The 25,132-nt window shown below is 34.5% G+C and overlaps 1 protein-coding gene across 3 annotated transcripts in view; it reads left to right on the top strand.

Moving 5' to 3' along the window:
* The window catches only part of LOC140751808 (uncharacterized), a 79,518-nt gene that overhangs the window by 40,723 nt on the left and 13,663 nt on the right, over nt 1–25,132 (top strand). For all 3 annotated transcript variants that reach the window (XM_073085861.1, XM_073085860.1, XM_073085859.1), the window contains one exon: nt 24,181–24,266. In XM_073085861.1, the coding sequence (XP_072941962.1) occupies nt 24,181–24,266 (86 nt within the window). The remainder of the gene's footprint in view (nt 1–24,180; nt 24,267–25,132) is intronic.

Here is a 25,132-nt window from a genome sequence, read left to right as displayed (position 1 = left end):
TTAATATAATATTTGTCCTCATAAAAAGTAATACTCTAAAACTCATTTGTATTTTGACCCTCGGTAACAGATGGCCGTGCCAGATAGGGTTTGGCCATTTGTTAGTTTGTTTCAAACGTTATAACCTAATAAGGGTCGCTGCAGACATGTTACTTTTATTTGCGATCGACGACTGCTTTTGAAACTACTTAATGCTTTTGAAAGATTAAATGCAGCGATAAAACGTTCCACACTACGGACGTAAAAACTATATATGTATGGACTATATGTTATTCTTCATTGGGACAACTATACATGTAAATAGCGGCGGCAAATGTGTGTATGTCCTTATGTATTCGTGTCGTTCAGAGGGTGGCATATGCGCTATTTAGTTATATTTCTTTGGTCGGTTCTGTTAGTTTTGGTCCGTACCGTGGCGAGCCGTCGCAATGAAGAAGAACCCTATCATTACTCTGAAAACGTTCGAATACAGTAAGTAGCGTAAATGCAATGCATGCTTAGAAACATCGATCGAACGCAGCAAATCGCAAAAACGTGATGCAACATTGACACAAACGCGAAAACGCGAATCGCTTATGCTAAGTAGCACGTCTGCTAGGGCCATAACTTGCGAGTTTTAACGTAACAAGGTTATTACTCTTCAGCTTTTATGTTTAACAACACGCTATTATCGTAATCGTATTGTGTAGTTGTGAGAATCTAACAAATTTTGCTTTGAAAAATTACCTTGCTATTTTCGACAAAGGGCAACTTTTAAACACTTATTGTACATTGAATTACAATGAGTTGCTTGATTTGGACGTTAATTTTTCGCCATCTTGCAATAGTCTCTACAATAACGAATCTATTACTATTCCACTACTGGACATGGATTCTCAAAGTGAGTGGATTAAGTTATAATCCGTCGCTCTGGTCAAGCATGGACTGGTATACTTCACAAACCTTTGAGACCTTTTTGGAGACTATCAAGCATGTCTCAAGCAAGTTTCAATAGGATGAATTAGGATGTTTTCACCACGATTTTCACAGTTATATCAAGTGATACTTAATTTTTAACACGCATATAATTTTGAAAAACCAGAGATGCAAATCTGGGATTCGAACTCGGACCTCAAGTAAAGTTTTTATTATAAGAAACTTTAACCAACCGGAACACAGAAATACAAAGGTTATCTATGTATTTGACTATAAATAAGTCACGAGACATATTGTATACTTAGCAAGTCCGCTCGTTGACATTTTTAAACCACCATTTGTCCTCCGACAATGTTTAACGACTGTTACGTAATGATAACGACCGGGAACAGCTGCTTGGGGTCCCGGATAGGGTTTAAACGAGTGTTTTATATGTATCCGAGTTTCAAGTGAGTATCTACATATGCACGTTTATTTTGCTTAAATTTAAAACAGTATTGCCATATTTTTTTACTATAAGAAAGACTTAAATTCCTGGAATTAAAACCTATATCTTAGAGCGCTCGTAAAAAAGGTACGAAGTTAGTAAAACCTATATATTTTTGTATACTTTAATGCAAATACACTTCGGTTTAAGATAGGATTGTCAGGATTTGGGTTCCTTACAACATATAAAAACATCAGAACCTTCATAACTTAACTTCATCATTGCTTAAGATAAAATTAATGAGCTATGGATCGCTTAACCAATGGACATTGACTTGTTCATATAATTATATTATATATTTATCATAATATATATTTATCTTTACAAAGAAACTTTGTTTAAAAATCTTAATAAAATCATCTCTACTTTTAATTTCCGTCTCCCAAAATGTATGTAAGATTCTCAAAGCTGACAACACTCACAAAAAATGAGCTTCATTATATAGGCATACATATTATAGGGAAAAAGGCAATTACCGGGTAATGAATTCGATATAAAGGCCCATTGTTCACTCTGTTTAGATCATTATGCAAATTATCCCGTTCGGGGAGTAAGCGTGAGTACTTATCTATGTGTAAGCACTCTCTTTTTTCGAAAGAGCTCTCTACCCACTTATGGATAATTGAGTATAAGCGGGCTGTCTTCGTATTTATTTTGGTATTTTTGCATATAAGAATGAAGTACATCTATTTAACATTATCTGAGTTAAGTACTAAAAGTAATGTGTATTGTATTCATGAGACAAGTAATTAATTAAAAAATCAAAAAACCCGACTGCACTACAAAAGCTGAAGAAGAATTTCCAAAAACGGTGAAATAGGCGTTTTATTATTTTTATCCAGAAAGCCAAATACATACAAAGTTTCATAGTAGGTATCTGCTTCAAAATCAAAAGACATTCAAACTTCAAACATATTATCCTATTTTATTCTCGTAGTGCTCATTTACGCTATATAAAGAACCGAGGATAAGAGGTTTCCCTTTGTGTTGATCTTTATCACAGCAACACTACTCATTTAGTCAGACTTTCATCTCGATGAGTTATATATATGTATATATTATATTATATATGTGTAATCTCTTTTAATTTCCTTTATTTTGATATCCTACTCGATAGGTTTGGTTAACTTTTTTAAAACGTGTTTCGCAAAAACAATACACCATTTACGCTCCATAAAATATATAACTTCAGTAATTCAAAGTTCCGGTCATTATTTTACCTCGTAATGGGTAGAATTTCATTATTTTTATCCAACAAGCCAAATACAAAATTTCATAGTGTTTGCTTTAATAATAATAATAATAATAATAATAATCATCTTTATTTGCAAAAAAATAAGGTACAATTTGGTATTAAATAAGTCAATAGGTACAATTTCCTCTTATTTTTTGCCTGTAAGGCGTGCAAATTCAAATTAAAACATTAATGCAATTAATATCATTCATTCGTTATCATAATTACAATTAAATATCAATCAGTCTACACGAAAATACTTAATACAATATAAAATGTCAATACGAATTAATCTAATCAAATACAGTAATATAATAAATATAAAGTCAAATACAATTGTCATAATTTGGCATACATTAAAAAAAGGGAATTACTAAAGAATTGGATTATTGTTAGATAGTGTCACATAAGTATTCTTCAATATTGTAATAACATTTGCTTACTAAATATTTTTTGAATTCTTTATTAAAAATATTAATCTTATCTATGTTCATTATGTCACGCGGCACCTTATTATAAATTTTAACTGACATTCCAAATATACTTTTTTTAAATAAAGCTGTTTTTGATTTTTTTGTGCATAGTTGATTTTTATGTCTTTCACTTTTTATGTAATCATTAAAAATAGAAGGATTACTTTTAACAAACTTCACCACTTCAAATATATATAAAGCAGGAAAAGTAAGCAAATTGAATTTTTTATAGTACGGTTTACATGATTCACGGATAGGTATTTTTCCAATTGCACGTAAGCATTTTTTTTGCGCTTTAAATATGTCTTCTCGCATTGTAGAGTTCCCCCAAAAGATAATGCCGTAACGTAGTATAGAGCATACAAAACCATGATACGCTGTAAGTAATACTCTTTCGTTTGCAGTCTTAGACAGAATATACAGTGCATATGAAAACTGATTAAGCTTTTTGCAAATGTACTCTGAATGTTTTTTCCATTTCAAATCATTGTCAATATATATGCCCAAGAATTTTGTGACCTTAGTTTCTTCAATACTTTCGCCATTAAAATTAATGTTGAGTGGGTTTATTGAACATTTACGCTGATAGAAATTCATAAAATGTGTTTTTTTCAAATTAATTAATAAATTATTAGACTTTAGCCAATTAATGATTTTACTCAGGTTTTTATTTATTTCATATTCATATTTATTATTATCTTTGCAACTAAACACAACTGCACTGTCATCTGCAAATAATGACATAGGATAGTTAATGCTGTTAGGCAAGTCATTTATGTAAATAAGAAAGAGTAGTGGGCCTAGTACACTCCCTTGTGGTACACCATAGTGAGTATTGCGAGGAGAAGACGAGAATACACATTCACTCTTGGTTTTTGTACATATGTTCGATATTTGGGTGATTTGGGTTCTATCCGAAAGAAATGATTTTATTAACTCCAATACCTTTCCTCTTATCCCATACTTAAATAATTTATTCAAAAGAATGTCGTGTCTGACAAAGTCAAAAGCGCTGGATATATCCATATATAGAGCTGTTACTGGCCTGTTTTTGTCGACATTTTCTATGACTTTATATAAAAAATCATAAATGGCCAGATTTATAGATGTGTTTTTTCGGAAACCCTTTTGTTCCTTAGCAAAAACATTAAATTTCTCAAAATAATTATATAGATTATTGTAAATAACTTTTTCGAATATCTTTGAAAAAACTGAACTTAACGCAATTGGACGGTAACAACTTCTATCTAGTCGATCACCCTGCTTAAAAAGTGGTGTAATCAAAGATGTTTTTAAGACGTTAGGAAATGTTCCATCTTGAACGCAAAAATTTACGATGTAACTTTAAAATTGACGATTGTTTAAATGAACTTTTAACCCTTATTTTACCCTCTACGGGGATAATTTTTCGGATGGGGATAAATAAGTGTGTCCTTGTTCCTATCCAGAAAGCCAAATTCTAAATTTTGTAGCAGTTGCTTCAAAATTAAAGGATTTCAAAAAAATAGTGTTTTTCCCTATTTTACCCTTTTAGGGGTAGAATTTCCAAAAGGCCTTTCTTAGTACTTATTTACGCTATATAGCGAACCCATGTGCAAAATTTCAGAACTCTAAGATGAGCGGTTTTGGCTGTACTTTGATTTCCAAATAAAGAAAAAGTCATTTATTTAGTCAGTCACCTTGCTGTTTTATATATACACAAATATGTTTTTATAATCTCCGTTTAATTTCCTTTCATATGATACCCTATTCGATAGGTTCGGTTAGCTTTTTTTTTTTAAATGTGTTACTATTTCACGCCAAAAATCCGCCATTTTATTTATTTTTTTCTAACACCTATCTAAGGACACTCGGGTCATTGAGACGTATATAATGACACCTTAACTGTCGAAATTCATCCAGCCGTTTGTTAGATCGGATCAAATAAAGAAAGACAAACATACAAGATACGCGCGAAAAACATAACCCTTCCTTGGCAGTCGGGTAAAAAGCGCCACGTATCGGGTAGAAATACAACCTAAACTAGGAAAATTTCTGTAAAATCGGTTGAGTGGTTTCCGATATAGCATGTATGAACACAATGGCATATGATTTACTTATATTTCGATAATAGTTACTGGTCAGTGCTATTTTGTCCTTTTAATGTATTATTTCATAATTTACACAAATATTTTTCGTTATATTAAAATTCAGATTTTCTGTAATATTTGTTTCTAAAATTATCGTTATCGTTTTACAAATAAATGTTAATATAGATATACACTCGGTAAGTATAAACATATACTAAGTAAGTATATTATATATGATTACTTCACATTACGGACCATTTACTTTACGGCTCACGGCTTGAATCAAAACGTATGTTTCAAAGAAAACGTATTCTGTAAGCCTTTTACAAGACTATTCTAGCGAAAATAAGTACCTTTTACGTCTATACAAAATGATGCTCTAATTTATTTGAAGGTAAAAGTACTTCCGTGAACCAAAACGTAGTAAACATTCTACCTGCAATAATATTTCGTAACCCTTTTTGTTTGTAAGCCTCAACGGAGACTTTCTTACTTACGCTTTTTATAGGTTCTTTCACATTTAGTCCCACACAAGGATGCCATGTGTCGTTGGTGCCATAAACACACACATAGATAAATATAAAAAGACTCAGACCGATAAAGAAAAACTAAATTTATCATTAAGATACGTGTTTGCTCGGGGATCGCATCGGGAACCCACCGCATGTCACCATGAGTGCTGGCCGCTCCGCTACGCGAGTCGTCAATGTTTCAACTTGATAAATTAATTAATTTAATTAATTGATTTATTTCAATGACATACATTACAATTAAATAACATTAAAATAGATCTTAAATACATTTCAAAGTTTACGTTAATTATTTGAAATCTAGTTCGAGTTCGTATACTCGGAACACTTGTTTAACGTGTAAATGTAATTTTAAATTTATTTACTTTGTATATATTTGGACTGCTTTTCTGTTATAAATTTTATTGATATATTCCGGTCCCCTGATAATAATTAAGACAGACCTTGTGCATATTTTCAATTTCTTTTACTATTGGATATAAGTTTCAATGAGTTCCTTTCAAGTTGAGAAACTTTGAGAATTGTTATACAATAAAAAAATCCACCTGATTAATAATTTAATCTACATATTTATGTTACTCCCACAATTTAGATGAATCCAACAACGCTTCATGTGTTAAAATTCGTTAACCCATTGGCCTTTAGAGCGTTCCAATGAGACATACATACTCGTACATACAAACATACATGTTATCGAAAAACATCGATCGGCAATCGGAAATAAGTCTCCTCAAGTCAGGCAATAAGGTTCCTCCTAATGTTTTCTTTAGCTGTTAAATCAAATCTAGAGTTGTTTGCTGTAAAATAAAAAAATCTAGAGTTGTTTGGTGTTTAAACCCCTACGTCCATTCCTATGGTTAAATATACGGGCTTGTTCATGTTTAACTTTCTTGTTTAAGTACTGTTTGGTCCAGCAAAGTTTGAACTAAATTTTCTGTAAATAAATTTATAGTCTTTCGTAATAAAGAGTTGGTTATCTAATGTATTCTTCATCATCATCATCATGAACCCATTACTGTCCCACTGCTGGGCACGGGTCTCCTCTCATAATGAGAAGGATTAGGCCATAGTCCACCGCGCTGGCCAAGTGCGTATTGGTAGACTTCACATACCTTTGAGTTTTTTTTTTATAAATCTCTCTGGTATGCAGGTTTCCTCACGATGTTTTCCTTCACCGTTTAAGCAAGTGATAATTAATTTCTAATTTCTAATACGCACATAAATTGAAAATCAGAGGTGCGTGCCTGGGATTTGAACCTCGGACCCCTCGATCGAGAGGCCGCGTTTCTTAACCACTAGGCTATCACTGCTTTTTGTTCTTAGTGCACTATTCTTAGTGCACTAAAAAGCCTAGGCAGCCCAGTCAACTCGGCTATTCAACGTGACTACTTTGTCTTCAACCAGTCTCTCAATCAGGAGATCCGAAGTTCGAATGTCAGGCTTGGGATTATTCGAAGTTATGTAGGTATGATAATCGTAACTTGTTTACAGGGTAAAGGAAAAATTGATAGTACTTTAAAAAACGTTATCAAAGGTGTGCGACCGCATCTTTCCAGAGTTGTAGATTATGGCTCAAATGCCTCAAGAAATCAGCTCTAAGACAATAATGGGACGATTCATCTACTTAATAAATCTTAAACACTAAATGAACAGCACGAATAGCAGTAAATTGCAGATCAAAAATAAATTTGTAAATTTTGTTCTCTAAAAATGAATAGAACTATGACGACTTGTGGGACAAAATATTTTTTATGTCTTTGCCATAAAGTTCAAAGGTTCACTGGCGGACTTCTGAATCATAAAATCCTATCCTTTCCGGTTTCCGGAACTTGAAATTGCGCTTCGTGATACACAACAAAAAGTTATTGTTAAACTATAAACAGCTTCTGGTTTATTTTATGATATTGTACACAGTATGGAAGTAGTGAGGGAGCTTTCAATCCACCTGTTTGTACATAGCCTTCACTTACGGACATCTGTTGTGAAAAGAAAGTAGGGTTGAAATTCTACCTGAAAGTAGTTCCAGATTCTTTTCCCTAACCCTTAGGAGTACAATAAGTTACCATATCTTATATTAGTATTAGCACTTATACAAGTATTACCAGTGTTAAGCGATGCTGCTATAAACATATACCACTTTTAATTATATACATGAAAATATGTTGCAACAGTTAAAGTAACTTTGTTAGGTGTAAATTAAATATCACTTTCACACGTGTGGTATTCATGGTACGACGGATTTCATTACAGTGGTAAGTGAAAGTCGTATATGATAGGATACTCGTATATGGTTCAGATTATAGACACTTTTACAGTACAGTTTTAGTACAGTTAGTTTACACAGTGGATAAGTCGTATTATAGTTAAGAATAGGTATATAAACTTTTACAATACATTTTTTACTAGACTTAGTTTACACAGTGCATAGGTCGTAATCATAAATTACCTCACGTATTTCGTAATTACGGTTAAGACATTTATTTTCTCAAAAGATTTTACAAAAATCGCTTACTGAGGAACTTACAATTATTACATAATAAAAAATTCGTGAGCCAATTAACATATTATGATATTGCTAGTTAGAGGGTGAGTGTAAAAAAGTAAATTATCAAGTGTGCAACTGATTCGTAGATATGCGTAGCGTGAATGAATTGTTTGTTTATTAAGGCTAATACCATAGTTAATGGCAATTATGATTATTTGAGTATTTATATAAACCTACGCTATCACACATGTATTATGTATTATCGTATTATTATATACCGTTATTTTAAAGTGTTTCTATTGTATTATTGTTTTTTTTTTTTAACATGTATTTTTAGAGATGATTCCATATGTAAATGTTGATTATGTGTGCATATATGCATGTGTGTGTGTGTGGGTGTGGGTGAGTGTGTGGGTGTGTGTATGTGTGTGCGCGCCCAGGTGTTTGTGTATGTATTATGAAGTGTGTGTCTATGTATATTTATGCATATAAAGTGTTTTATTGTATGCTAAAAATCAAGTATGATGTGTAGGTTATTATAATAATAACGTTCACCAGATTACAATACTTAGGTTAGGGAAAAATTCTTTAAAATTATTTTGATCTGCCGTAAAATTGAATTTTGTTAAAATATGTACTTTTATGAAATCAAACATTTGGAGTTTAACATATCTAAGAGTTATTCGTAATGCTTTCATAGATTTGTGAAATCCGCCTATCCGTTCGTCTTGGTGGATTACGAAATATTACTTTACTAAGTATTATGGAAAAAGCGAGTTACGGAATTAACGATTAATGATACTCATAGTTCCCAGGTATCTAGCTCTTATTTTATAGATATCCTGAGACTGAGATGTCTCAAGTGGGTCCTTCTTCGTTTGGAGGAGTTATACGAAAATAACTAGCACTAGTACAGCTCTACGTTATATTCAAGTAAATATAAGGTACTTGAGACCTTCTTATTAGGTAACAATTATTTAGTATAATACATCGCACCACCACATCCATTTGCCTAATAGCAGCCGTGTTAGACGCTTCTGTGTTATGCTTTGAAGGGTGTAGTATGGGGGTCTTACTTAATCAAATCTTTTCAACTTAGTCCTCGGAGGTAACAACATATCTGTGTAAATCTATCTAGGGTTAATTGCAGATGTCCATAGGCGGCATTGGGCAAATATCTTCCGGTGGACTACATGCCTCTTTGCTACTTTAATATTATAACAAAAACAAAGAACTGTTATCTAAACAACTATTACAGTTTTAAAGAGTTAATTTTAAAAAGACTGAGCCTTGCAGTGCAGCAAGGGAACGCCGCCAGCGTTTTGAGAACCATGCCTCACACGGCTATTTTAGATGGTTTGTTTTATCTATTTATAATGATTTTTGTTTTTATTCCCCCTTTTTTGTATATATGTACATAAATATAGTTTTAATATAATAATAATTATGTATTATAAATATGTTTTTATGAATAATGTAATGTAGATTTATAAAACATTGTAACTTAAGTTGATAAATAAATCACATATGTGTCTTCAACTCAAAAAAGAAAATCTTAAAAATAAATTAACTACTAATACAAAACAATACAAAGACCAGCTGAAATATTTAACACTCAACAATAATTAACTATAAAAATTTTAATTTATTTTCACTTACTTAAATAAATCGCAAATATACTACATTCAAAGTACTTACGCAATGAAAACGTTTCCTGGAAAACCTTTGGGGAACTAATTTTGTTATGTAAAGAAACGTACAAAAACATTCCGTGCTTCACAAGAGCCAACAAACAATCTTTGTAACGAGTACTTTGTTACCGTCAAAATATAGGCTCATTATTCTAAAGTCCTAGCGGAAGGTCTTGAATTTCAATGGATAGTTTGAATTACAAATGGATGGCTCCTGTCGTGCCACCCAACCCTTTGTTGGCGATCATAGTATCTGTACGGGTGTTCTAGGCAGTCTATGATTTTCTTGTTAGTGACAACTACTTCATATTCAGTATCATGTTTGTCTACTTATAGAAAGTATGTATATATATTTTTTACAAAATAGGTCTAGTATTCTTCAGATCTTTATTGGTTATAGAATTATCTACTCTACTTTATAAATTTCTGCTATAACTTTTAGAGGGCAACCAATAAAATTAATTAATTTCCGTTAAAATATTCAATAATAAAACAATACGGAGGCGTTAAGAAATAGTATAATACTGTTATTAAAACGAGCCATGATGCCATTTTACGCGTTTTTATTTTTAAGTACCAATATGACTTTAAGTTGTCTCATACAAAATATCGACGTAGTGAAATGTGTCGTCATAAAATCTGCGCCAAATTGCATCGTTTAAATCGCTGGATTAAAAATAATGCAATATTGTATTTTTAAATAACATATTTTTTAATAATAATTAACCTATTTTATTTATAGGGTAACCAATAATTGATATAATTTGGCTGATAAAGAACAAAAGCTATTCCTCTAAGTAAACCGACACTTTAGATACAATATGGGACGTTAATCTTCAGAAAGTGGAATCATGGCAACGCTAACTGTGAATAACGTTGTTTTCTAGACAGTATTTGGGATTTAGAGCTGGAGGATGCTTCGCTTAAACGGAAAATAGTTGCCATAAAAGTGGTGCTCAACAAAAACGTTGTACTATTTCGTGGTAATGTTTTGAATTTTAAAAAGAGAACGTACTTGAGAAGCTTAAGTTTTTAAAATTTATCGTTATTGTTACTACAGATTCCCTGTAGAATAAATTGAGATAGTGTTTCATGCATCGTTTTAGACTTTACGTCCATTGAATCATTATTATATATATCATAGTAGGAGAGCTGCCGTATTGCTCTGACATATATTTTTTTTAATCAAGGGATAGTCAGTGCTTATTGGGGTTAAACGATCAATCCATTCAAAACTAAAGAAAGTGAACTCGGGTATTATTGACGATTATACAATAATATATTATCATAATTTAAAGAATATCGAAATAAATACGAACAGTAATATTATTTATTGTCATATTAACCATATGTGTAAAAATAATATGGGTCTTGAGGGTGCTACTCGCTGGAAAGAGATGATAAATCTATACGGTATAGGGCTCGTACACAAAACTGCGATGCGACGCGATGCGAATTCGCAACGCAGAAAATTGCGACACGAATTGCTGCGATGCGATATCATGCGGCATAGCGTCTCCCAGGGTGACCAACAACAATAACCACTGCGCGATGCGAATCAATTCGCAAGTTCTTGCAATGCGTTGAGGGAACTCGCAGATTTTTACGATGCGACGTCGCATCGCAGTTTTGTGTACGAGCACATAGACTTTCGCAGTCTCACTTAATACAAAGCCATTTGCTGTTTATGTTAAAAATGAACAGATATGTTGACAAATAGTATCTAATATAAAACTCCCGTCATTTCAGTTAAGATTCCGTAAGGGTGAAAACGGAATCCTATTACTAAGACTCCGCTGTCTGTCTGTCCGTCTGTCCGTCTGCCCGTCTTTCCGTCTGTCCGTCTGTCACAGGGCTCTATCTAGACACTTGAAATTTTTACAGAGTATGTATAAGGGTGGCCGCTATAAAAAAATACTAAAAAAAATGAAAATAAATGGGGTCGCCATACAAGGCACCGCTAATTTTGGACGGATTTCGCTTTATCTATTTAACCGCAATAGCACTTGACCAATTATTATATCTTTTAAAATTAAAATAATTAAATGCCCTTTATGTAAAGTACTTTACACAAGACAAATGCGAACCAGCCCAACACAATAGCAGTTACGATTTTGTCAACGTCCCTCCAAATATTATTATGTGTTTAATATTCAAAGCTCCCTCGGAAGCTCTTTTGCATTTCAATGCATATTTTGAATTACGTATGTATGTCACTGTGGAGTACCATGCCTTTATTGCACTCATGAAAATTAATGGCACTGAAATTAAGCTTCGGGGCGTGAAAGAGAGCTGTAATTTTCGGATAGCGTTGTTATTTGCTTTTATTTCAGGCAATGAATAAAAAACAGGGTAGTTGGTAGATTTTAAACAATAATATGGCTGCACAATTATTGCTATATAATAGACTCTTGTGAACCTAATGGATCATTGGTTAGTAATGTGCAAATATGTAATTTTGAAGTGTTAACAATAATGTTTTTAACATAATAGAACATTTCATTTTATTAATCCGAGGGAGGACGTCTACGTACCCGTCGGTACTGGAACTGATATCGTTACATGTCCATAACAATTATATTGGAGCCCGACGACGGATGCTGTTTGCGGTGCCACATTGCAGATTCATCCTCATATGAAAGAGTCTCCACTGAAGCACTGATCTTGCTCAATGGCTTGGTGGAATGGAGTCCAGCTGTTGACGTTTTCTGCACACCCCTTGCTGAACTTCGCAGCGCGGCAAGAGAGTAAGGTAAATGCGAGTAAAGTAGAGTAAATGCAAAGCTTTTAAACGAATTGGAAGGAGTTTCTGTAATGTTTTATTGCTTTATTTTATGTGTTAATAATAATAATAATAATAATAATTTTGGTATTTTTTTGCATGAATTTTATTCGCCTACAAAATATATACAACCTACAAATTATTATCTGTCTTCCAAACTAAAACGTTTATCGAAATCAGTACTTCCAGTAATGCTTGCGTGATACTCAATCACATTAGCAAATAACAGCTTTCGTTGGAAATAATAAAGCAATAAATTCTTCTTGCAAAGACGATGCGTGACGTCATTTGTGTTGTAGAGAAAACTTAACAAGATACTTAACCAGCTTTTACAGCGGTCGGGCGTTTTTATGTATCTCTCGGGAACGGTACTTTTTGGATAAAAGGTGGCCTATGTCCTTTCCACATTTCTGACAACGTGTGTACTAAATTCATGACATTTGTTTATATAAATAAGGCGTTAAAGCGTAGCCAACAAACAAACTAATTCATCTATTTATAATATTACTTTGAACGAAGTAAATAAATAGAAAAATCATTTTATTTCTCAGCTTAATTTAAAGCTCACTTGGAGACATTTTAGTTTGGTCTACATCGGAGTACTGTAGTGGAGTATGGGTCTTACATTTGTAGGGAACATCCATGTTTTTGATGAGACATATATTCACAATTTATTTCTTATTTACAAACACGTAAACACTACTCAAGCAATATGTGTGCTCGAAATAAAAAGTCTGATAAAATCTTTTTGTAAAAAAAAATTATATTACAATCACTTCATTACATCTAGCACTTTCGTTGAAAACAATCTAGAGAATCCCCAGGTGAGTCTGATACTGATAATATAATAGAGCCAGCCTTTTATTTCAGACAATGAAACACGGCAAATCTTAGCGTTTATCTCAGAATGGATTACCTCGTATCTTAAAATATTGGATTTGCTTTGTTAAAATGTAGATTTGATCAGATTTATGCGTACTAAGATGTTGAAATGTATTGTAAGGATAGAGATAAGTTTTTCAATTTAGTTCTACGTCAGTGTGTCTTATAAAATTATTTATTTCATCTTTTACTTTTGTGATTGTGTATTTCATATTTTAAGGTTACTATATGGATAATTTACGTAGGTTATAGTAATATTTTGTTGATAGTTGAGGTTCCGTATACAACGGGAGCCTATTAATAAGACTCTGCCAAGTGTAAAAAAATGTTCTAATTTTTGTGTTATTTAATTTTTACACTACATTTGCTTTATTGTAAAACATCATACAAATCAGTAAGTAAGTTGGCAAGATTGTAATGCCGTAATAAAAATATTAATAATAAAAATAAGTTAAGAGTGCGTCGGAATCACGACATGGATCGTGATTCAAACGAAAGAAAACTTTTTGGTAAATATCTTTCAGCAAAAGAGTCTGTTTCGCACTGGGCTTGCTTTTAAATGTTAAGAAGTTAAACACATTACCAACTTCACGTTAAGCCGGCGGCATCAACCTTTTCGACATCGGCCGAAGATATAAAATTTTCCTCTCATATACTCAATAAATACAGTGATAGCCTAGTGGTTAAGAAACTCGGCCTCTCGATCGAGGGGTCCGAGGTTCAAATTACGTTTCCGTCCGATTTTTCAAAGTTATGTGCGTATAAGAAATTAATAATTACTTGTTTAAAGGTGAAGGAAACAACCTGGACAGCTGAAAGATTATGTAAAAATAAACTCAAAGGTACGTGAAGTTTATAACTTGGCCACTTGGTATACGCACTTGGCTAGCGCGGTGGACTACGGCCTAATCCTTCTCATTCTGAGAGGAGACCTGGTCCCAGCAGTGAGACTATAATGGGTTGATGATGATACTCAAAAAACGTTAGAAGAATTGTGAAACACAATAGAAATTCCATTTACGTTGAAAGCAGGAATAATTGTGGAATTCTCCGACGCACAACGAGATTTTTTCATTCAACAACGATAACATTGCGAACGCCTTCTAGCGCTAAGTGGGATATTCATTTTAAATTACATACAATAAACGGGGAAATAAATGAAACAATTCTCTTGTGAGTTAACTGTCGCTTACGTTGAGGGCGGCCATTCGTCTTGTGTTAGCGGAATTGCGGCAGTAAATATTGCTGTTTTCTAGATAGGATATGAGATTTAAAGCGTAGCTGAAAGCTGTGTTGTAATTTCTCTGGAGTGATGCTTAGTGGAGATTGCTCGATTCTAGTTTAGATTCTAGTTTAGTTTTAAAGGTGGTAGAACCCTTTGTGGTTCGACTCCGGCGGCACCACCGCCACACCTATTTCTACCTAATAACAGCAGTGTTAAGCGCTGCTTTGTTCCGGTTTGAAGGGTGTGGTAAGGGAGACAGACTTTTCCGAGGCATTCCAGCTTAGTCCTCAGGGGTAGCGGCGCATCTGTGGCCGACCTCAGGTAGGAATATCTAATCCTATCTGGGGTTGATTACAGATGTCCATGGGCGGCAGTAGCCACTTACCATCAGGTGGACTGCATGCTCGTCTGCTACTCTTATATTATAAAAAAAAAGAAACCTCGTTAGTGTGAATGTAAATGGTAGAAGAAACACATCCTAATTTGAATTGAATGTTTCATTTTATCGTTTAATATTGTATTTGCTCAAATGATTACATAATAATGTTTTTTTTTGTTCAGAAGAATAATGAGTAAAATTATTTCATTTGAAAAAGTTTCCGTGAACAGTCTAGTAATTTATTGATAACCATTTATTTCTTTAACTTCATTAACTTAGTCATTAATTAAAATAAACAATTATTGCGTATTACAGTTAGAAAGAATCATATAAAGTTTGTCACAGAATTCTTTTTGAACTATCACTTTGAGGTTCAGATATCATGTCGTAAAAACGTTAAAAGGCTCGAAATGAAAGATGTTTGTATCACAACAATCTTCAATCATACAATTAGGTATCTTGTTATTTGTGACGAAACAAAGAAAATTCCCATTTTCCAAGCATTGCTGACGAAGCTGACAAGGGATTTCCGATTTCATTTCAAAATCTAATTCCGCTGAACTAGCACGTTGAATTTCATATCGTGATTGCATTAGATCACAGATATTCTCGTTTTAAATAATATTCTAGGAAAATCATTTTTTTTGCACCATTTGAATCACCATTTCAATAGAATTTACGTTAATGTAATTGTATTATAATATTTTCATCTACAAGATTTTTTTATTTAATTGAAGTAATGAAGTAAATGAATTTAATTGTAAATTAATAATTTTAAACATATTTTAAGTCATAAGGAAATGTATAACATCTTATTTCAGTATTCATATACATCAATCTTAATTTCGAAATATATAGGAATTTTTATTTCTGTCTTTTTATTTACAAAGATATAGGATCCTTCGAAATAAATATTAGTATTAACGGTGTTTCTTTAATATTCTGTTTTTTTTATAACATAAGTATTGTGTTAATCGATTAAACTATACCTATATCATGTGTTGATATTAAAAAAATATTGTTTGAACTTTCATATACTGAATATTCGTACAACTTAAATTCAACGCTGCACGGCTGAAAATATACGAGTATGTAAAATTTTGAAAAGTAAATTTTGTCTAAGTGCTCTCCTTCCGCTTCGTTCGACGTCCCCATTTGCATATGGGTACTTGTGAGGTTGTTACCAATATATAAATTGACAGTTAAATATAGCTTATTATTCCCAATGGAAAAATATGACCTTAAGGTAGCTTGCATTCATGTGGTTCAATAATTATCATTTGAAGGTGGTAGAACTCTTTGTGGTTCGACTCCGGCGGCACCACCGCCACACCTACTTCTGCCTAATAACAGCAGTTTTAGGCGCTGCTGTGTTCCGTTTTGAAGGGTGTGGTAAGGAAGACATACTTTTCCGAGGCGTTCCAGCTTAGTCCTCAGGTCTAGCGGCGCATCTGTGGCTGACCTCTGGTAGGAATATTTAATCCTGTCTGGGGTTGATTACAGATGTCCATGGGCAGCAGTAGCTACTTACCATCAGGTGGACTGCATGCTACTCTGCCACACCTATATTATAAAAAAAATATCACTATGGGATTATTAATGGACCTATGGGATTAAAATATACTGGATGAGTAAATTGAAACGTGTCGTATAAGTACATATGTGGGTTTTGCAGTCCACTTGATGGTAAGTCGTCACTGCCGCCCATATACATCTATATAGAACAAAACCTGGAGCCAATCACAGATGCATTAGCATTCCTGAGAAATGTGATGGTTGCCTCATAATTATGTAAGACAGCCAGCCTCCCCAAAACTTCTAGCGACAAGAACAACAGTTCTTTCTAACTTTCTAACACCTATTTCTAGCGTGGAACATCACGGTAGAAATAGGTGCGGTGGTGGTACTTTCTCAATGAAACCAACGTTTTTTTTTTTTTTTGTTGACGAGGGGGAAACCTTCAAAAGGTACCCGACGCCATGGGAGTGACGCCGGGTTATGTGGGATTTTTACCACACTAAAACCTCCCCGGTGGCCGTCCTCAGCGTTTGGTGGAGAACTCCGGGATCTCCAACGGAACACAACCGGAGTCCTCCTAACGCGATGCCCTTTTATCGGGCTCTGCCCTGGGGGGAGCAATTTACGCTCCTCTCACATCCCCTGGTGATTACAGCGATATGCGACCACACAAACCGCTGTCCTTCCCGGGGTCGCTTGCTGGACGGTTTGAGCTCCCACTCTTGCCGCCCGCAACCCCGGAAGCCCCTTTTAGTCGCCTCTTACGACAGGCAAGGGTTACCGTAGCCCTATTCTGGTCCCGGTACTACAGGGACAAAAGTCAATGAAACCAACCTGGCTCTTTCTTTCACAGTAGCGCTTAACACTATTTTTATTATGTATAAATGGCGAGTGAGGTAGGATGAAAGTTTTTACCATCTTTAAAAATATATTTCGGTTTTAAATATGTATATAATGCAACTGGACTAGAAATTATCTTTGAAATATTTTACGAATATTTTTATATTTCAAAATTTGATGTTATTTGTCGCAATATTATTTCGATATAGTCTCTATGTTAGTACCGTATTATAAGGATTTATGGTTGCTTTTAGAAATATAGAAATTGAAATTTCAAATTTTTATATTCAAAATTTAATGATATGTGCTTCACGGGTTTGGTTCAATTTCTCATAGTACCTCGTTTATTCGAAAATGGTAAATAGAGAAGAAAGAAAATGTTATTACTCGTATTTAATATTTCAGAACTTCTTTACAATGTCTGAGTTTACTCATTTATTTACCATACGATAGGATCTTTAACTACAATTAATTTCTTTAATCAATACGTACATCATTACCTATTTAGTTCTCTAACATCAGATGCGTTGCTACCCTAAAGATTAAGCTGGTACCCCTAGTATTATTACGAGTATCTTTTCACTCGTTTTATTACGGCAGAAATACGTATATCAGTAGTGCTTCCGTAGTCAGAACCTCAGGGGGTTCCTTAAAAAAATGTATTAAAACGGCCTTAATTCCCTATTATCTATGTAGAGTTTTAGGTCGCTGGTTGATCCGAAATATAATTTGGAATCCTTGTGCGCTAGTGACGATAGTATAGGTGAATATATGTATAAATACCGTAGAGGTGCGGTGCTCCCTTCGGCGACCGATCGACCGTGATGCACACACACTCGCGACTCTCAAATAGGTCCCCAGGACCCCCGTAATATACTATGTAATTAGATACGTCCCGTGACGAAATCTGAATACCGACTGTCTGTACAATGTGTGTTATGACAGAAACGTCAACCTTTTAAATTTTGAATTTACTCCTTTTATTTCTAATCAGTATTTCGACCAGTTCTAAATACTGAACAATCTAGATGACCTTATTTTACTAGGATTTTACGTGAAATTCTGTGAATATTTTTTTATAAAGCCTTACCCCGTTTGACATTCCCCCGCAATGCCGGCTGCGACTCGTAATGAAAATTCTTCTCTTTCCAATATCAACAAGTATGCTAGAACGCTTTTAATTCCTGAATAATTCAGTTTTAAAGCTAATTTTATTAAAAATGTATTTTTATTTGTCTACTGCTTTTAAATTTTATTTACGAACAAAACAACGAATATTTATTGAAATGATTATGCTGTTTTTAAATCAATGTTTTCAATTTTTAATTTGAAGGTGGTAGAACCCTCTGTGGTTGGAGTCCGACGGCACCACCGCCACACCTATTTCTACCTAATAGCATCCGTGTTCTGGCCTGAAAGGTGTGGTAAGGGAGACATACTTTTCCGAGGCATTCCAGCTTAATCCTCAGCGATAGCGACGCATCTGTGGCCGACCTCAGGTAGGAATATAATCTAATCTGGGGTTGATTACTGATGTTCACGGGCAGCCACTTACCATCAAGTGGACTGCATGCTCGTCAGCTACTTCTTATTATTAAATAATAATATTATCCATGGCAGTACCACCGGAGTCTAATCACGAAGGGTTAGAACCCTTTACATAGTATTTCCAAATATGATAGACCATATTTGCTCAAACTATGTAAATGTGAGTATGTATGTACTATGTAGGTATACACATACATCTCACGATGTATGTTTCGTAAAGAACATTTATTTCAAGGTCCATGACCCTGTAAATTCTAACGTTGTAACATTCAAGTACAATCAGGGCTGTGGTTTAGATGTTAATTTGAAGCAGTAGGTATATTTCCCAAGACAACAGATTTGTTAATTAACTGTCTGTCTGCCCACAATATCTACTTATTAAGTAAACGCATTTGCTGAACATGCTACTCTTGATTGACGGTTGGTTTTGATAGGATAACAATGTCTTTGTATTGTCTGTGGAGATTTGTATACCAAAATACGAGGGAAGGTTGAGTAGCGCAAGCGCGATGAGTGCTGCGAAGCTTCTCGGTTTGATGCTTGTTAAGTGCTTGGGAGTAAAGTTTGTATGATGGGAACTTTTGTTTTTGTATCGCGTAGTTTAAATGGAAATATTCATTCGTTCATACTTTTGGGGTTTTTAATACGAGTAGCAGTCGTTACAGGTATATTAAATTATTTTCTTTACATGTAGTATAATCATTAAGTTTATATAGAAATTGTTATACCCTTTGAAATATAGCGTTAAATTTGAAAATGGTTTCCCATGGGACCATTTATTTGTCCACGCTCAAATTTCCACAGAATAAATTTTGAAGCTAAAATGCGATGCACTTTCGTTTGTGAGGGCACGCTCTGCTTCTGATATTTCATGCTCTTTGAAACGAGACAACAAACAAATGTCTAATTATAATGTGAAAGCGCAAGTCTTCATTTGGATTTGCAATCTAAGGTAACACGAAAGTTCGTTTCCACGAAGAATTCTAAAACATCTTTATGAACCTATAAAAAGGCAAAGCAAAAGAAACTTTAGAATTTACTGTATCATCGAGTGTTCTAGGCATACTCCACTATGCTGGCCAAGTGCGGATTGGTAGATTTCACACCCTCATTCAGGTTTGTTTCTTCACGATAGCAAGTTATAATTAATAACTAATACGTAAATACCTTTGAAAATTAATAATGCATAGGAGTCTGGCTTCGAATAAAATAAATAATGACTAACGCTGAAAAGATTGACATTGCTGCTTGTCTTAGGTAGACCTCTGAATCTTATCTACCTAATATAATCAAAACTAATCTTATACATGTGTCAAACACGGCATCTGAATTTTGAATTGATTTTGCGACGAAACCCTGTATTTTCGATGGAAACTCCGTTCCTAAATTGGCTTGTCTTGTCCCTCCGCGGCTTCCCCATTGTTGAGGAAAATTTGGATCTGGGGTTGATGGAAAATAATAAATCTTTTTGGCCTTGTCAGCGCACGCAGGCAGATTGGGCTCGTGATACTTATAAACTCCCGGGAACGGTCTAAAATCGTCTTAAAAACGTGGTTTATTAAAAATACAACCAAATTGGATTCGTTTTATATGGAAACAACTTTGTCAGACTTAATCCTCAATTAACGAGGTGAGTGGGAAGATACGTAATCTTATTGTTTTTTATCCGCGATGTACTAATAAACTTTTATTTTTATAGGAATAATGGCATGCATTTTTTTATTATGTGACATGAAAAAGTATTATGTATTTAGATTGAGAGCAACGATAGCCTAGTGGGTTGAACTAGGTACAACCTCTGAATCACGCGGTCCGAGGTTCGAATCCCTGGCATTTTCTTTTGATTTTCTGAAAATATGTTCGTATTAGAAATTAATGATTGTATGCTTCAATTGTAAAGTAAATATCGTGGGAAAACATACATGCCTGAAAATACTTTAATAAATAAATTTATAAGACACACGTTGTTAGCGCAGTGGACAATGACGCCCATTGTTTCTGAAAGAAAACCCGTGCTCAGCAGTGGGAAAGTAATGGGTAAACGACGAAACTCTGCTTATATTTCCAGGAGTACATTGAGTTACAAAACTTGTAAAAAAAGTAATTGGCAAGATGGAAAAACTCGATAAATTAAATCAACCCCACGCTACTATAGGCACGTAATCGATTCTGAAGTGAGCAAACAAATCGGGTAGAATCGATCACATCGACTGCTTCGGGGTATTTGCTTCGATCTTACACAATGTATCCGTTGGATCGCCTCTCATAGTTAATGGATTTTGAATTTTATCACGAACTTTATTTATATGCTGTCGTGGCTTCGATATAAATCGAAATCTACAAGTTTGTCAAGTACGATTTGAACCGAAAGGTTCCAATTTCAATAAATTTATTTCAAGTAACAATAAATAAACTTGCAGTGTCAATCTATGATTACAAAATATAATAAAAAACGCTTCTACTAGGTATATTTTTAGATGGCCGATCACGGTTTCAACAAACTTTTACGCCAAGTCGTTAATAATACGACTAATACTACATTAATGAAAAAAACTGGTGGTGAAAAGTTCCATCATTTAGACTGTTGAATAACGATCTCTTTCCACTTATATACATTTTTTTGGCAAAAATAAAATTAGTCTATTTTTGTTGGCAACACTAGCCAGAAGTCGAGGTATAAGTGCAGAATTTTATAATAAACTTTTTCCCAAAGAACCTCCAATTTAGGATATCCGAGCATTGTGGTAGAATTAATTCATTGCCGGCCGACAGAGCCTCTAGCCATTTGTCCCACGATTAAACCGGTTGGGTTAATTAGGAAATGTGTTAGCCCCGTCGAATACGCAAACTCGTGTTGCTCGTCTGCATTGAATCGGTGTATATTTATGACGAACATTGAATAGTTGGGGTATATGGCGAATATGTCACAAAGTAACTTTATGTCACAATGTAGCTATTGAAAATATTTTGTTTTCCTCATTACAGCTCTTTCCTTCCAGTCAATAGTCTTTCCTCCATATAGAACGGTTTTACCTGAAGCCGATTACAGATGCTTTGCCACTGGTGAGGACTAAGTTCGCTGGAGTCCACATCTTTGTACTAAAAAGCCAAATTGCTTCACGCTAGAAGCAGGTGCAATGGTGGTACCTCCGAAGTGGAACTGGCTACCTTTAAAATGTCTCGGTGTCTTATATATGAGAAGTTTAATGGTTATGTCCTGTCTAATCGGAATTATAGTATAATCCACCAAAAATGTTTAAAATAATGGAGTTATTAAGTACATAATTTATAGTATAAGTGATATTATATATAACCATTTATTTAGCGTATAAGCACTTTATTAGGAGCAATGTGTGAAAACTAACTAACTATTCCTATTTGTTGGATGAATCCGGTGGCTATTCCGCCCACAGCCGAACCCAATCGGCTTAATTAGAAAATGTGTCGGTCTGTTCGAATACCCGAATGATGTTCACGTGTTGACTCGTTTATCTCATCAGTTGCACAACGCTTGACTACGTACCAACTAATGTAGGTACAGGTAGTAATGTTTTAAAATCGCCAATAGTTTCAAAAACATAAACTTCTACAACATTTAACATTTTGACAGGTGGTAGAACCCTTTGTGGTTCGACTCCGGCGGCACCACCGCCACACCTATTTCTACCTAATAGCAGCAGTGTTAGGCGCTGCTATGTTCCGGTTTGAAGGGTGTAGTAAGGGAGACAGACTTTTCCGAGGCGTTCCAGCTTAGTCCTCAGGGGTAGCGGCGAATCTAGCGCGACCTCAGGTAGGAATATCTAATCCTATCTGGGGTTGACTACAGATGTCCATGGGCGGTAGTAGCGACTTACCATCAGGTGGACTGCATGCTCGTCTGCTATATTATAAAAAAAAATGTATAACTCTTGAATCTTGCCCCTATACCACTTGCGTGTATGCCACAAGTACGCGGGTCGCGAAGAGAATGCATCGGATTAACGCGTGCAGATAGGACATGCGTGTAGGCGTAAATGCGTCACTGTATACACCGCGCTGGACAAGCAATTGATGAAATTGGCCTCATAAACTTAATAAGAACTTTTTTAGAACTCTCAGCCGTGTAGGTTTCCTCGGGATGACATTATCACCGTTAGTCGAGTAAACGTAAGTTAAAGTCAGAGGTGTTTCAGATGCGAACTTCGAACCATCCGATTGCGAGGTTCTAACCACAAGTTACTACTTACTTATATCACTTTATCAGCGAAAATTCTAACTATTCACGATATTTCTAACAATTTCTCCAGTTATTGTCTGTTTGTGTCTACGTGTAATTAAGGTCGCTAATAAACTCCGTCGTCTGCTAAGTTTCTGCACGAACTCTGAAACTGGAAGAATTGAATACGTTAAGCCAACCTATCAACTGACACGCAAACAATGCATGTTGTACCAAATTAAGTTAAACGTATAAACTAATGGACCTGTCGCTTATTTAATTAGAAACCATAACTTGTACACGCAATCGTTTGAAGTTTTTCTTTCTATTTCTTTTCTACCAAAATCTCTATTATTTTTAACCGACTGCCTAAAGAGAGACACACGCTGTTTACGGTGTTATCCAACTATAACACCACAACACAATAATAGAGCGCGACTTCAGAACTATTTACTAAACCAACATTTATTTCAATTATTTTTTACTTTGTAGTGACATAGAAGTCGGTTGTTTTTTTTTTTATTCTATCAGTCGAGGCTGATTAAGGTAACAGCATTTTATCAGAGGACTGAAACCCTCGGTTCGCCGTTGTAGATGATTTTTTATTTTGTTTCTTTGAGTATCTTAAATTAATTGACATTAAGTATCGTTAGCGTTAATTTAGGAGCAAAAAATGAATTTTATAATAGAATTTACAAACAAAATACCAGACTTCTCAAGAATATAGTTCATGTCCCTATGTGTTAAAATCCGTCAAACCCTTTGGAATGCAAGGCGTCCCGAAAGAATTCGCTCAAAAAAGTTACCCTTCGCTGTTGGGAAAGACGTCCCTAAAATAGGTACTTAATCTAAATAAAAAATAGTAAAGTTAGTTAAAATATTGTTGCAATGTATGGTAATACTAATTTTCTTTTCTGTTTGTTTCAGGTGTACAGATAGCGTACTTCGCGATAATAGGAACACAAATGTTCATGATTGTACTAAGCATATTTCTCTTCTATGGGATTTATAAAGTGAGTATTTATAAATTAATGATTGTAGTAATGTGTAAGTGAATGATACACTTGTATCATCTGGGTGTGGACTGATGTGTCTGTATGCCACAGTTCAATCATCAACTCTACATAAAATAAAAATTCTACTTAAAGTTGCTCATAGTTGCGTTTAACCCCTGAGGGTTAACACCCGTTATTAATACTCAATCTATCCAATTTTTGCCTACCAAAGTTCGGAATTTGGCTAGTTCTAGTAGGCTATAGGTTTGAAGATGGTAGAACCCTTTGTGATTCGACTCCGGTGGCACCACCGCTACACCTATTTCTACCTAATAACAGCTGTGTTAGGCGCTGCTGTGTTCCGGTTTGAAGGGTGTGGTAAGGGAGACAGACTTTTCCGAGGCGTTCCAGCTTAGTCCTCAGGGGTAGCGGCGCATCTGAGGTTGACCTCAGGTAGGAATATCTAATCCTATCTGGAGTTTATTACAGATGTCCATGGGCGGCAGTAGCCACTTACCATCAGGTGGACTGCATGCTCGTCTGCTACTCCTATATTATACAAAAAAGGCTGAAATTGTTAAGTATCGATGTTTGGTAGGCTAAACATTAAGTAAGTTAGACCATAAGTTGGTAACTTAATCTCTTCAGTACATACTTATTTTTAAGTTCTTGTCCACTTAACGTGTTGCACTCTACGTCCTACATTACACTTAAAATTTATCTAGTCTATAATATCTTATCTTAGACCTACAAAATTTTATATCTAGGTTTTATAAAGATACTTAGGTCAAAACCTTCTAAATTACTATTCGCACTGATATGTAAAATAAACCCTATTAATTAGATCTTTTGTTATATTTTAGTTATAAATACAAAGGACTCAC

Source organism: Epargyreus clarus, unplaced genomic scaffold (assembly GCF_041222505.1).
Source record: "Epargyreus clarus isolate Ecla_fem2 unplaced genomic scaffold, WU_Ecla_fem_2.2 ptg000023l, whole genome shotgun sequence".
NCBI classification, from domain to species: Eukaryota; Metazoa; Arthropoda; class Insecta; order Lepidoptera; family Hesperiidae; genus Epargyreus; species Epargyreus clarus.
The sequence above is the reverse complement of the archived record's forward strand: the minus strand, read 5'-3'. Positions and strand labels throughout refer to the sequence as shown.